The sequence below is a fragment of the Ranitomeya imitator genome, chromosome 1, assembly GCF_032444005.1.
Source record: "Ranitomeya imitator isolate aRanImi1 chromosome 1, aRanImi1.pri, whole genome shotgun sequence".
NCBI lineage: Eukaryota > Metazoa > Chordata > Amphibia > Anura > Dendrobatidae > Ranitomeya > Ranitomeya imitator.
In genome coordinates this window covers 26392383-26406771 of record NC_091282.1, presented here as the reverse complement: position 1 = coordinate 26406771, position 14389 = coordinate 26392383, and the positions used below count along the sequence as shown (strand labels likewise).

General features: G+C 47.4%; 1 protein-coding gene across 1 annotated transcript in view; it reads right to left on the bottom strand.

Moving 5' to 3' along the window:
• The window catches only part of DDX4 (DEAD-box helicase 4), a 29293-nt gene extending 16300 nt beyond the window's left edge, over positions 1 to 12993 (bottom strand). Inside the window, exons 1-3 of the mRNA XM_069745884.1 lie at positions 11804 to 12993; positions 11272 to 11426; positions 10184 to 10313 (exon numbers count right to left, since the gene is read on the bottom strand). Of these exons, the coding sequence (XP_069601985.1) occupies positions 10184 to 10313; positions 11272 to 11426; positions 11804 to 11887 (369 nt within the window). The 5' untranslated portion in view covers positions 11888 to 12993. The remainder of the gene's footprint in view (positions 1 to 10183; positions 10314 to 11271; positions 11427 to 11803) is intronic.
• Positions 12994 to 14389: the final 1396 nt, after the last annotated feature.

Below are 14389 nucleotides of genomic sequence, written 5' to 3'. Positions count from 1 at the left end.
AGGTGTTTCGACTTAGAAAGTCCGCCTTTATATTTTCCTTCCCTTTTATATGTACTGCTGCTAAAGATAGAAAATGATTTTCCGCTATCTGGAGCAGGCGGTCCGCTATTTCCATCAGGGACTCGGAGCGTGTTCCACCTTGGTGATTCACGTAGGCCACTGCCACCTGATTGTCGGAGAGGATTTTGACATGGTGACCCTGTAGATACACGAGGAGTTCCTTAATTGAGAATTCAATCGCCGGGGGCGTGACCGGATGTGGAGCTGAGCGGACGTGCGAGGCTCGAGCTCCCTAACCACCAGCTATCATAAGCGTCCCAAAGCACAGTGAGGTGACCGGAGGAGGTCAGATCTGAAGATAAGATAAGCCAGGCGGTGGTGCATTCCAGGAATGAAGCGAGGGAGAAGGAGGGGGCAGGCGCCCAGCAGGGTCCAGGTCTTTGAAGCGATGGGTAGTTGGATCCAAGATGGCGACCGCAACTCTCACCACGCGGCCGCCGGCAGCAGCAGGAGTGATGGCAGTGTGAAGCAAAGGTCAGAGCTGCACAGTGAATCACTCCACCAGCCCCAAACTCCCAGCAAAACTGAAAGATCCCTGAGCACACAGAGCTATTCACCAACGCTGCAGTCCCTGCTTTTCCCCCCTGCTAGGAATGCTGAAGGTTCAGAGCCTGAAGATTTACAGCCACTAAACACAGCCCTGACCGTCTCCTCAGACTCTCCTATTACAGACTCCAATTCTGCCCCTGTCACTGTAGCCACACTCAAATCCCTGCTGGGAGACCTGAAGCAAGCCATTCATACTGATATCACAACGGCTTTCACTGAGCTACATAAAGAAATAACGCAGATTGGCGACAGAACCTCACACATAGAGGGGAAACTGGAGGAATATACTACGGCGCACAACCAACTAGTAGACGCGCATAATGAAGCGGACGAAGAAATCATGGCCCTAAAACTGAAGCTTGCAGACCTAGAAGACCGATCCAGGCGCAATAACCTACGTTTCAGAGGAATCCCTGAGAGTGTGTCAGCGGATACACTAAAGGAGTTTCTAATGGACTTCTTCACAATTCTGGTGCCGTCAGCAGAACAGAGGGACCTGCTGATTGACAGGGCACATCGGATCCCCAAACCAAAGTCTGCTCCCAGCTCCGCACCGCGAGACGTGATAGCCAGGCTGCACTTCTACCATTTCAAGGAGGCAGTGACCAAGTCAGCGTCAGCAAAGCAAGAACTTCCAGAAAGATTCCGGAACATTCTGGTGTTCACCGACTTGTCTGCGACAACCCTGAACAGGAGGCGAGAATTCTCATCCGCAACCAAGATTCTACGGGACAACAGTATTGTCTACAAGTGGGGATATCCAGTAAAGCTCATCGTGACGAAAAACGGAACTTCACACGTCCTTGCATCTCCCAGAGAGGCCATGACCCTGCTCCAGGAATGGTCCCTGACATCAGTGGATGAAGATACCAGCTCCCCACTAAAGAAAAGACCCCCGACACTGAACAAAGAATGGACCCGATTCTCACGCAAGTACTCTGTTACCATATGTATCCCCTGTGTGCCTATGCCAGGACACCACACTGTTATTTTTTTGCCTGGCTGGCAGGTTGAAGGGGCATGAGAATATTGCTTTCGTTTTTTCTATTCTCTCCCCCCCTTTAATACTGGATAGGAACGACTATCCAGTTGGTTCACATAGAACCGGACTCTGAGTTGTACAAGTTGTACTTGTTCTGGTTGTTGTTAATTACTTTAACCCCTTTGTTTCCCTTATTATCCTGTATCTGGTGACTGATTGAATTTTTTTTTCTTTTTTGTAACTGATGGTATTTCAAATATCTAGCATTAATGTGAAAGGCCTAAACAGCCCTTTCAAGAGATCGTTATTATGGAAGGAAGCCCAGGCACTCAAAGCGGACATACTATGTGTCCAAGAAACTCATTTAAATCGTGATGATACCCATAGACTACAACATAAAAATTACCCCCATATCTATGTGTCATATGCGGCGAAAAAGAAGAGAGGGGTAGCGATTGCAATAAAAGACACTGTAGCGTTCCAGCTTGTTGATAGCGTTCTGGATGATGAAGGCAGATATGTAATATTGATATGTAGCATCAATAACAAGGTGTATACAATTGCATCTATATATGCACCCAATACAGGTCAAATCACTTTTATTAAAGACCTCATAACTAAATTATCCAAAATAAAACAAGGATCCCTGCTAATCTGTGGAGATTTTAACCTCGTCCCGATCCCCAACATAGACAAATCTTGGTGCTCATAGAAAAAGTCCCAATCCCATGCGCTGTCCCAGTGTCTTATATCAGAAGAATTGTATGACACGTGGAGGGTCCTTCATGCTTCTGAAAGGGATTATACATATTACTCCCACCCACATAAAGTATATTCAAGAATAGATCTAATAGTAGTGGATAAATGGCTCCTACAAAATATACAATCAGCAAAAATTGGGAACATAACCTAGTCGGACCACGCTCCTGTAACATGCCAAATTAAAGAGACGTACAATAATTTAACTTATTCTCCGTGGAGAATTAATAACTTCTTAATAGCCTCAGATAATATTAAATCCCAACTTAACGACCTTCTCCAGGAATTTTTTGATATCAATAGTACCCCTGACATATCCCCGACCACAGTGTGGTGCGCCCACAAGGCCTATATAAGAGGGCGGCTAATACAGATAGCAGCGCAACACAAAAAATTGAGAATGCGACAAATAGAAGAGCTCAATAAAAATATAGCAACAATGGAAAACATCCATAAACATAGCCCATCACCCACGGTATATAGGAAACTACAAAAGGCAAGATACGAACTATATCAGCTATTCCAATATAAATATGAGCATAATTTGAGGAGGAATAAAGCTAAATATTATTGGCAGGGGAATAAGGCGAGTAAAATACTTGCCAATAAGATTAAAGCGAGATTAACAAAGCAAAAAATAGCTCACATACAAGATGATCAAAAGAACAAAATATACAACCCTAAAGAAATTGCGAATACTTTCGCAAGATATTACTCCTCACTCTATAATCTCAAGACCGACAACCTTATCCCACAACCCAACGCTGAGCTAATTAATAATTTCCTGAATAGCATATCTTTACCCCAAATCCCAGAGGATAAATTGATGGCAATAAATCAACCTATAAGCCAAAAAGAAATCCAACAAACCATTCAGGCAACAAAAAATAATAAATCCCCAGGACCGGATGGTATAACTAATGAATACTTGAAGTTATTCAACCAAATATTGTCCCCACATCTATTATTAGTCTTCCAAAATATATTTGAAACAGGCAAAATACGAGAAGAAATGTTACAAGCGACTGTAGTCCCTCTTCCCAAGCCAGGAAAAACTCCCGATCATCCAAGTAATTTCAGGCCAATATCCCTACTAAATACTGACCTCAAGCTGTACTCCAAAATCTTAGCAAATAGACTCTCCGATGTAATCCCTTCCCTGGTGCACAGAGACCAGGTTGGATTTATCAAATCTAGACAGACATTGGACGGCACCAGACGAATGATTGACCTCATCCATGTGGCGGGGAGCGACCGGACGCCTTCTCTGCTCCTATCCCTGGACGCGGAGAAGGCGTTCGATCGGGTGCATTGGGGATACCTGTTTGAGGTTCTGGCCAGATTCGGATTTACGGGTAATATTGCTAAAGCAATCACTCTGCTATATTCTCACCCATCAGCATCGGTTTCTGTCTCTGGAATGATGTCGGACAGGTTTACTATTACTAACGGGACGAGACAGGGGTGTCCGCTATCACCCCTTATATTCGCTTTGGTGATTGAGCCTCTAGCGCAGAAAATTAGATCACACTCGATGATATCAGGAATTCAGGTGAATAAAACGGAACACAAAATAGGCTTATTTGCTGACGACATCATTCTAGCATTAACAAACCCGACAGAATCATTACCGGCAGCAATGCAAGTAATCGATTCATATACTAAAATATCATATTATAAGCTGAACGTGTCTAAATGCCAGGTATTAAACCTGACCCCTCTCACAAAACACCCCAAAAGCTTTGAGAATAAGTACCCTTTTAAGTGGGAAAATGACCATATTGAGTATTTAGGTATTCGGCTGACACTCTCGGCAGATAAAATGCTATCACTGAATTATGAGTCTCTAAGGAAGAAAATCCAAACTGACATGTTACGTATGAAGAAACACGAACTATCATGGCGGGGCAGGATTGCATCGGTAAAAATGTTCATTCTCCCACAAATACTGTATTTATTCCGCAATCTCCCCATCATATTCCCAATGAAAATATTAAGAGATTCAAGCAATGATTTTAAAATACATTTGGCAAGAGAGAAAACCCAGAGTCCAAGCGGACACGCTTTACATCCCTATGAGTAAGGGTGGCCTGGGGTGCCCCTCAGTGGTCCGGTACTACAGGGCCGCATTATTCGAACAGTTACGATTCATGTGGAATAATGATGATGATCGGCACTGGATAGCAATTGAAAAACATTTGATGAGAACCTCCAATGTCTCAGCTTTTTACCATGCACATCAAACTAAAGTCCCTAATAGAAACCTAAAAATGTCCCCAACAATAGACGCGGCTCTGGAGCTATGGACAGTGTTGACTAATAAATTAGGCCTTATACAAACCGCATTCCTCAAAGCTCCTATAGAGACACTGGAGCATTGTATCCCGGACCTCAAACTTAAAAATTGGAATTTACCCAAAACCACCTCAATTGGGAACTTGTATGAGGGGGAGGAATTAATTACTTTTACATCATTGAGAGATAAATACAATGTTCCTCAAAGGGATTTTTACAAATATTTGCAGATCCGGCATTTCCTAACTGAAAGGAAAAAACAGATGCCTGCACCGCCATCTAAACTTTACTCTATGCTGATGAACCCGACATCACAGATTAGAGCGCTGTCCACAAGCTACGACTGTATGTTGGAGAATACTCTGCCCTCTCTAACTACATACCTGCAAAAGTGGGAAAAAGACCTAAACTGCACATTCACACCGGATCAGTGGAGGGCATCCTTCTTAATTATTGGAAGCCAATCTAAATGTACTAACCACATAGAAAACGCCAGGAAATTGTTATATCGGTGGTATTTCACTCCCAGTAGATTGTCCAGGATGTTCTGCAGTTCCCCAGACACGTGCTGGAGGTGTGGAGACCCCTGTGCAGACATGCTACATATATGGTGGAGTTGTGACAGAATTAGACGTCTGTGGGCAGCCATAGATCATCTGATGTTCCAGATTTGTGGTATACCGGTGACTCTTAATGCACAGCAGGCGTTACTCGCTATTGATTTGGACTCGTTTCCCTATGAGTTCCGTACAGTGATTGTACATATTATTGTAGCAACAAGACTCAAAATTGCTAGTTACTGGAAAAACTCCAGGTGCCCCTCACTGCCCGAGGTCGTATCACTGATCAACGAAAATTGCCTATCAGAAAAAATAATCGCTACATCTAATAATAATATAGCTCAATTTCAGAAAAAATGGAACAATTGGTTATCTTTCCGTTTAAATACCGTTCTTAAATGACTTTGCAGATTTGCATATAGAGAATGTGATTGGATAGTTATTGTAATGTCACCATTTCCCCTATCCTCTTCCCTTCCCTAATCCCCATAACGTTGTGTTAATTATTAAGAATTTAATGTCAATAAGATGTAATGCTTGACACAATTTGTAAATAAAAATTTATGTTTAAAAAAAAAAAGAGAATTCAATCGCCATCAACTCCTTTTGATTAGAAGAGGCTGATGTTTGGGGGTCCCATAGACCCTGGACTACCACGTCACCCATGTGTGCCCCCCACCCTGTGGGGCTGGCGTCCGTCGTAACTACCCGAGTCACTTGAGTCACCCAGGGAACTCCTGCTGACAGATTGTCTTCCCTTAGCCACCATCTAAGAGATGTCAGAACCTCTGGACTCAATGTCATCTGACCCTGCAGGGAACCCTGTAAGACTATCATAATTCAGTATGTCAAACTGTAAAGGTCTGGAGTGGAACTGGGCCCAACGGACGGCGGGAATACAGGAAGTTAGGGAACCTAACAAGGACATAGCCTGTCTAAGAGTCATGGTTGGTTCTTTAATTGCTTTTAATACCTGTTGTTGGATATGGCGCAGTTTATCAGGTGGAAGACAGCATTGTTGGGACTCGGAATCTAACAGCAGACCTAGGAATCTCTGGTTTTTTAGGGGTTGTAATCGGGATTTTTCATAATTCACGATCCAGCCCAGATTCTCTAGCTTAGATATAGCTGTTTTTACCTGAGCAAGGCAATGGTCTGCTGAGTTCCCAACTATCAGGAAATCATCCAGATAAGGGATTATGAGGATATCAGATTCACGTAAATGCGCCATGACCTCCTCAACTACTTTAGTGAATACTCGGGGAGATGTTGAGAGGCCGAAGGGAAGGGCTCTAAATTGAAAATGTCGAACAATACCCCCCATAGACACCGCCACACGTAGAAACCTCTGAAAGTTTTCATGGATAGGAACATGATAATACGCGTCTTTTAAGTCCACAACTACCATGAAGCAGTGTTTGAACAACATTTTAATTGCAGAGCTGATTGACTCCATTTTAAATGTGGCTCTAACCAGGTATTCATTCAGGGATTTAAGGTTAATAATAGTCCTAAATGATCTGTCTGGTTTCTGGATCAGAAAAAGGGGAGAGTAGAATCCACTCCCTCTTTCTGACTCTGGAACTTCGATCAGCACGTTTTTGAGGCATAAACTCACAACTTCTGCCTCCAAAGCCGCCTGTTCAATAGTGGAGGAATGTAAGGGGGTTAACATAAATTTATCCCGAGGCCAGTGAATAAATTCTAATTTCAGACCTTCTGAAATAATACCTCGGACCCAGTCACTATTTGAGATGTTAGACCATGCGGAAGAGAAGGCTGACAATCTCCCTCCCACAGAGATCGCTAGTCATTGGTCCGGTTTCTTACGTTCTTTTGAGGAACGGCGGAACATGTAACCCGTACCTCTCCTGCGTCTATCCTCCCATCTAAAATTCTCTCTAGCGGGTGATGCGCGCTTCCTTCCGCGACCAAATCTCCTCCTGTTGAATGGACGCCGATAAGAAGCTGATGACAAACTCGGGAATTTTTTCTTGTCATCTCCAGCCTTTTCAAGCAGGTCATCCAAGGTTGGTCCAAAGAGGTATTCCCCTTTGCATGGGATAGCGCATAATTTGGACCTTGATTGAATGTCACCCGACCAACATTTCAACCACAGGGCTCTACGAGCCGCGTTGGAGAGTCCTGCTGCTCTGGCCGCCATCCTGACCGAATCGACCGACGCGTCCGACAGGAAAGCCGCAGCATCTTGAATCACCGGAAGCGCACTTAGAATGGAACTTCTGGAAGCGCCTTCTTTAAGCTGGGATTCCAACTGTTCCAGCCAGACCATTAGGGATCTGGCTGTACAAGTCGCAGCCACCGCTGGCCTCAATGATCCGGCTGCCATCTCCCAGGTACCTTTAAGGAAGGTATCCGCCTTCCTGTCAAGGGGGTCTTTAAGGGATCCCATATCTTCGAAAGGTAATGCGGCCTTTTTTGATGCCTTTGCTACCGCAGCATCTAATTTAGGGGCCTTGTCCCAGGTATCCACAGTCGTATCCTCAAAGGGATATCTGCGTTTTAAGGCTGGTGGTAATGAGCCTTTCTTCTCCGGTTTCTTCCATTCCCGGAGAATCAGGTCTTGAATTTTATCATTCACCGGGAAGGACCTATGCTTCTTGTGTTCCAAACCACTGAACATTAGTTGCTGACGGGAAAGCGGAGTCTTAGGTTCTTCTAGGCCCATCGTACCTCTGACCGACTTAACTAATTTATCCACTCAGTCCAGAGGCAGACAGAATCGGCCAGATTCCTCTTCTGACGACGAGGAAGAGAGATTTGAGCCATAGGAACCTTCATCCTTATCTTCCTCTGATGAATCAGAGATCACCGAGGTTCTCGGTTTTGAACTCCCCGCCTGGGACATAGACCGCAGGGATTCCCTTACTTCTGTACGGATCATCTCACGCAGATTAGCCGTAGAAGCAGATTCTTCCGCTACCTAGGGGAGGACAATAAGGGTGATACCATCTATCTAGCCTGATGTCACTCAACCCCTCCACTCCTGTAGACCTCACCGTCTGTTGTATACAGGAGGCGCATAATTTTTTAATATAAGAATCTGGTAACGGGACTTCACACAGGGCACACTCCTTATGTTTCGACTTTGCACTTTTCTTTCCCTAAAATGACAAAGTATAAGGGGCCCGCGTCACTGAGTGAGCATTCACGTAGATCTCTTACCAGTGTACGCCAAAAAAGGTACCGGAACACGAGGGGGTTATTTGCCAGTCGATGCTCTGGATCCCTGCTTGGACGAGCTTTTACGGCTGGACTGGTCACTTCTGGCACGCTCCTTCTCCGTGGGCTTTTGTCGCACCTCCTCCGGCAACTGAAGCTGCTGCTCACCATCACTCTCCATGATGTGGATGTGACCAAAGGCAGAGCTCTATTCCCAGCTCCTGCTTAAATCCCCCTCAGATCCGGTCAGCAGGCTGCCTGGCGCCACTCCTATTGGTTCCGGCTGATGAGACTACAGCTGGGGGGTCAGCGCAGCGTGTGAGGAAACCGGCGTTCAGGATCGATGGGCGCCGCCATCTTGGATGAACTGCGCATGCGCAGTCACCCAGAGACCGGAAGCGCCTGCTGACTCCGCCCCCTCAACGTCACTGCACCGGAAACGCTCCAGCTAACGCTGAGAGCGATGCAGGACGCCGAAGAGCACGCAGCAGCGCTCCGGATAGCGTTCCCCTCCTGGCACCGCTACATCACCACCGCGCTGCACCACCACATGGACCGAAGGAGCGATATACTTACCGGCGCCGGCGCTAACGGAGATCAGGAATCCTCTGGACTCTGCTCCCTGCTGTCTACATCACTGACGTGCAGTCCAGCCAGGACCACCGTGATGTCTTCCAGGAGCTTCCGCACCGGTCGAGGTAGGAGACCCCCCCGCTACCTGATTCGACCGGCCGGCCTGGGATCCATTCTACGAGATTCATCTGTAGGATCCTGTCCCTCCAGGAACAGGAAACCAACTGATGCATGGGGAGAGGTACCGCCCTTTTGTATCTGTAGGTTTCCTGTTCCTGAAGGGCGGATCCCCTCTCTCGTAGTGCTGTCATGGGAGTCCGAATAAATGGTTGCTTCCACGGAAGCGGATCCCTATGCTCAGTTCAACTCTCACCCCCTCCAGCTGGCCCTTCTGGCTGCCTGGGACAGGAACCCACTTTCCCTGGACCGCCCGCTTCGCCTCCCTCCCAAGGTAAAGCAGTCTCTCTTGGTGGACGCTATCCAACTCCATTCTGCGCGGGAGATCATTTCTTCCCCTCCGCTGGCAGGTCATCACCACAGACGCCAGCCTCCAGGGTTGGGGAGCGGTCTTTACCTCACGGCCCAGGGCCGCTGGACTGCTCAAGAGGCGCATCTTTCTATCAACCTCTTGGAAATCAGAGCCATCTTCCTTCATTGGGGGACAGCACCCTCCCTTTAGGCGGTACCGTGTTGTGTGTTGGTACATAGGTTGAGTTTAATTTTTACTTGTTCCTACTACTGCTTTTGCACCAACTGCCAGTTGGCACCAGTTGCCTGTCGGAGGGTATATACTGCTGGGGAGGAGTTCATTCTTCTTTATTTGTATAGTGTCAGCCTCCTAGCGACAGCAGCATACACTTATGGCTACCTGTGTCCCCCAGTGAAGGCTTCAAGAAAGATTTTACGGTAAGAACCAAAAATCCCTTTTTTTCTTACAGGAAACAATTTGGCACGACTTGTATTTTATTACTTTTAGCCCCCTCTCTTTATATGCTTAGGAGTCCAGTAGGCTGCGGTCTACAGCTAATGGTAAGGTAGGACCGGCCGCCCACATGACTCCTTGCTGCCCACATACAGGAGTGGTCTTTAGGGTAAATTACAATTCAAGAAGATAAATCAACTTTCCAATAGCAAGTAAAAAAAAATCCAAAGAAAATAACATCTAGAAATAACTAATTTTAATGGCAACATTCATCAACACTTTACATTTCAGAGAACCCACCTTCTCTTTGCTGATCACGTCCATTAACCTTCCAGGCGTGGCACAGAGAACGTTACATCCTTGAAAGATCTGCCGCAGTGAATGAGACATCTGCGTTCCCCCGTAGATCACCACCGGGCGCACGATTGTCCTGAATGTGGGGGAATCGTTTACCAGCTATAATCTCAGATATTACTAACAGTTACATTACCTACAGTGCCATTTTCACCTGTTTTCTGGGATTTCTCTTTTTTTTTACCGTGTGTTATCTCAAGTCTTAACACTTAAGGTACCGTCACACGATATCGTTAACGATATTGTTGACGATATCGTTGCTTTTTGTGACGTAGCAACGATATTGTTAACGAAATCATTATGTGTGACAGCGACCAACGATCAGGCCCCTGCTGGGAGATCGTTGGTCGCTGGGGAAAGTCCAGAACTTTATTTCGTCGCTGGATCACAAGCTGACATCGCTGAATCGGCGCAGGGCCGCGCTTAGTAACCCGATGTTTACCCTGGTTACCATTGTAAAAGTAAAAAAAAAAACACTACATACTTACATTCCTGTTACATTCCCCCAGCGTCAGCTTCCCTGCGTCCCCCAGTGTCAGCGCCGGCCGTAAAGCAGAGCATAGCGGTGACGTCACCGCTCTGCTTTCCGGCCAGCGCTTACACAGTGCAGGGAAGCTGACGCTGGGGGACGCGACAGGAATGTAAGTATGTAGTGTTTTTTTTTTTACTTTTACAATGGTAACCAGGGTAAACATCGGGTTACTAAGCGCGGCCCTGCACTTAGTAACCCGATGTTTACCCTGGTTACCCGTGGACTTCGGGATCGTTGGTCACTGGAGAGCTGTCTGTGTGACAGCTCTCCAGGGACCAAACAGCGACGCTGCAGCGATCGGCATCGTTGTCTAGATCGCTGCAGTGTCGCTAAATGTGACGGTACCTTTAGACGCTATGGGTCGCTGCGGACCTTCACATCCGAGGGGTTACACGGATGGGATCAGTGTTATCTCAGGCTGTGAGGCTTCCCTGTACTGGCCATTTACCACACTTAACCAGCATTAAAGCCTGGTGGGGTTAGGAATATTCAGTGGACGCACCCGTATGAAAACTTTCGTGCCTCTAGGTAAATCTGATTGATCAGCTCTCTGGTAGGTGCGATAATTATCGCTTCTGGTTCCTGAAGATGTTGAAATTGACTTGTTGCAACTCCATTTTTCATCATATGAGCCAAAATGGGCAACAGAAAGGCCGCCTGCGGAGAGGATAAAGAAAAAGGTCTGTAATAAAAGGACAATTGTATGTAATGATGTTAAAAAATTGAGCCCATCCAAGCCCGGGCCCCTGCAGAGTAGATCCGAGCTCAACTTGTAGGGGACCGCAGAGTCTATCCGAGCTCGGGTCTCCTCGCCGAGTCCATCCGAGCCCGGGTCTCCCCGCAGAATCCAGCCGAGCCCGGGTCTCCCCGCAGAGTCCATCTGAGCTCATGTTTCCCCGCTAGGTCCATCGAGCCCAGGTCCATCCGCGCCCCCCCTCCAAATCCCCGCAGAGTTCATCCAAGCCCAGGACCCCTCCGCAGAGTCCATCCTCCCTCCCTACTTCCAAGAGTTAAATAACAGATTGTACACTTACGGTTTTTCCAGATCCGGTCTGGGCACACGCCATTAAGTCACGTCCGGCCGTTATTATAGGAATACTGTGCTTCTGTATGGGCATCAGCTTTACGTAACCCGCCTTATAAACATTTCTGGTTAAACTCTCGCTGAGATCAGCTTCTTCAAATGACTGAAAGTCACAAAATACTGTAAATTAACAGATACCACATATTGCTTTAACTTAAACGCCACAAAAATAGGGATTTTTGTGCACTCACCATAAAATCCTTTTCTCCGAGCCAATCATTGGGGGTCACAAGACCATGGGTGTTATGCTGCTGCCACTAGGAGGACAATAAGTTAACACACAAAGATAACTCCTCCTCTGCAGTATACACCCTCTCACTGGGCCATATTCAACCAGTTCGGTATTAAAGCAGTAGGAGTATTAAACATAAGAAAATAAAACTATGCCAAAACCAAGAAGTAACAACAAGCCAATAGGCTAACAGGGTGGGTGCTGTCCCCCCCAATGACTGGCTCGGAGAAAAGGATTTTACGGTGAGTACACAAAAATCCCTATTTCTCCTACGCCTCATTGGGGGACACAGGACCATGGGACGTCCACAGCAGTCCCTGGGTGGGGAGCAACATAGCTGCTATTACCCCATGAACCACAGGCTTACAGCTAAGGTACTACAGCCGACTGCAGAATGCGCCTGCCAAGGGTAGCGTCTGCAGAGGAAAAACAATGAAAGTGATAATGCTTTCCAAAAGTATGCACGCTGGACCAAGTTGCCGCTTTGCAGACCCGTTGTGCTGACGCCTGGTGCTGAATGGCCCAAGAGGCGCCCACTGCCCGAGCAGAATGGGCCTTAATCCCTGTTGGGATAGGAACATCCCTGACACGATAGGATTCCTGAATAGCTGATCGGATCCACTTGGATTGAGTGGCCTTGGAAGCGGGTAAGCCCTTCAGTTGTCCCTCTGGGAGCATGAACAGGACATCTGACTAGCAGAAGGGAGCCGTCCGTGAGATGTACCGTCAAAGAACCCTAACCACATCAAGAGTGTGCAGAGCTTTCTCAACTCGATGGACTGGTGCCGGACAAAATGAAGGCAGAATAATCTCTTCATTGAGGTGAAAAGAAGAGACGACTTTGGGTAGAAAAGAGGGGAAGTCCTCAAGACTGCCTTATCCGGCTGAAAAATCAGAAACGGGGTTGGCAGGAAAGAGCCGCTAACTCTGAGACTCGCCTGATTGACGTAATAGCCACTAGGAAAACTACCTTCCAGGAAAGGAAGGTCAGAGAGACGTCCTGCAGTGGCTCGAAAAGGGCCTCCTGAAGAGCTCCAAGGATCAAATTAAGATCCAAAGGCATTTTATAGGGAGGCGCCACACACGAAACTCCATGAATAAACGTCTTCACCGGTAATCTGGTGGCAATTTTGCGTTGGAACAGGACTGACAATGCTGACACCTCTCCTTTGAGAGAGCTAAGAGCGAGACCCGACTCTAGGCCTGATTGGAGAAATTCCAATAGGAAAGGAATGGAGAATACCAGAGGAGATCGTCCATGGACGTTGCACCATGCGAAGAAGATTCGCCAGGTACGGTGGTAAATGCACATGGACACGGGCTTCCTAGCCCAGATCATGGTGGAGGATACCTCTGGGGAGAATACAGCTTGGGCTAGAATCCAGGTTTCAACGGCTACGCCGTCAAAGACAGGGCTCCGAAGTTCTGGTGATAAATCGGGCTCTGTGAAGGTCCATGCGATCTGGAAGCCACCATGGGACGTCTGACCAGCTGAACCAGTTCTGCGTACCATGCATCACTGGTACCCCTCCGCCCTGATCTTCTGGATGGCCATTGGTAGCAGAGGAAAAATGTACGGGAGGAGGAATTGACGCAACGGCAGGACCAGAGCATCTGCTCCGACGGCACGTGGGTCGAGAGATCGGGCAATGAACTGTGGGACCTTATTTAGCCTTGAAGCCAAGAGGTCCACATCCGGGGTCCCCCAGCGATGACAAATCTGCTGGAAAACTTCCGGGTGAAAGGACCACTCGCTCGATGCGAGACCCTGGCGACTAAGGAAGTCTGCCGCCCAATTTTTCACACCTGGTAGGTGGCTCGCCGAGATGGGCGAATGGTTGTTCTCGACCCAACGGAGGATGTGGGTCACTTCGAGCATGGCCGTCTTGCTGCGGGTTTCCCCCGACGGTTGATGTACGCCACCGCTGTGGCGTTGTCGGACTGGTTTCTGATGGGGTGACCTGCCAGAAGATGGTGACAGCTGAGTAATGCTAGTCTGATCGCTCGTATTTCCAGGATATTGATGGGGAGACGCGACTGTTGAGTGGACCACCGCCCGTGCTGTGTGGTGGTTGAAAACCACACCCCAGCCCAACAGGCTGGCATCGGTGGTCACCACCAGTCAATGCACTGGGAGAAAAGACTTTCCCTGGTACAGGGAGAACTTCAGCGTCCACCACCTGAGGGTCTGCCTGACATACCAAGACAGACGAAAACGACGGTCGAGAGGTCGGGGTCCCGTTCCATGCTGACAGTAGCGCATGTTGTAAGTGACGGAGGTGGAACTGCGCGAACGGAACTGCT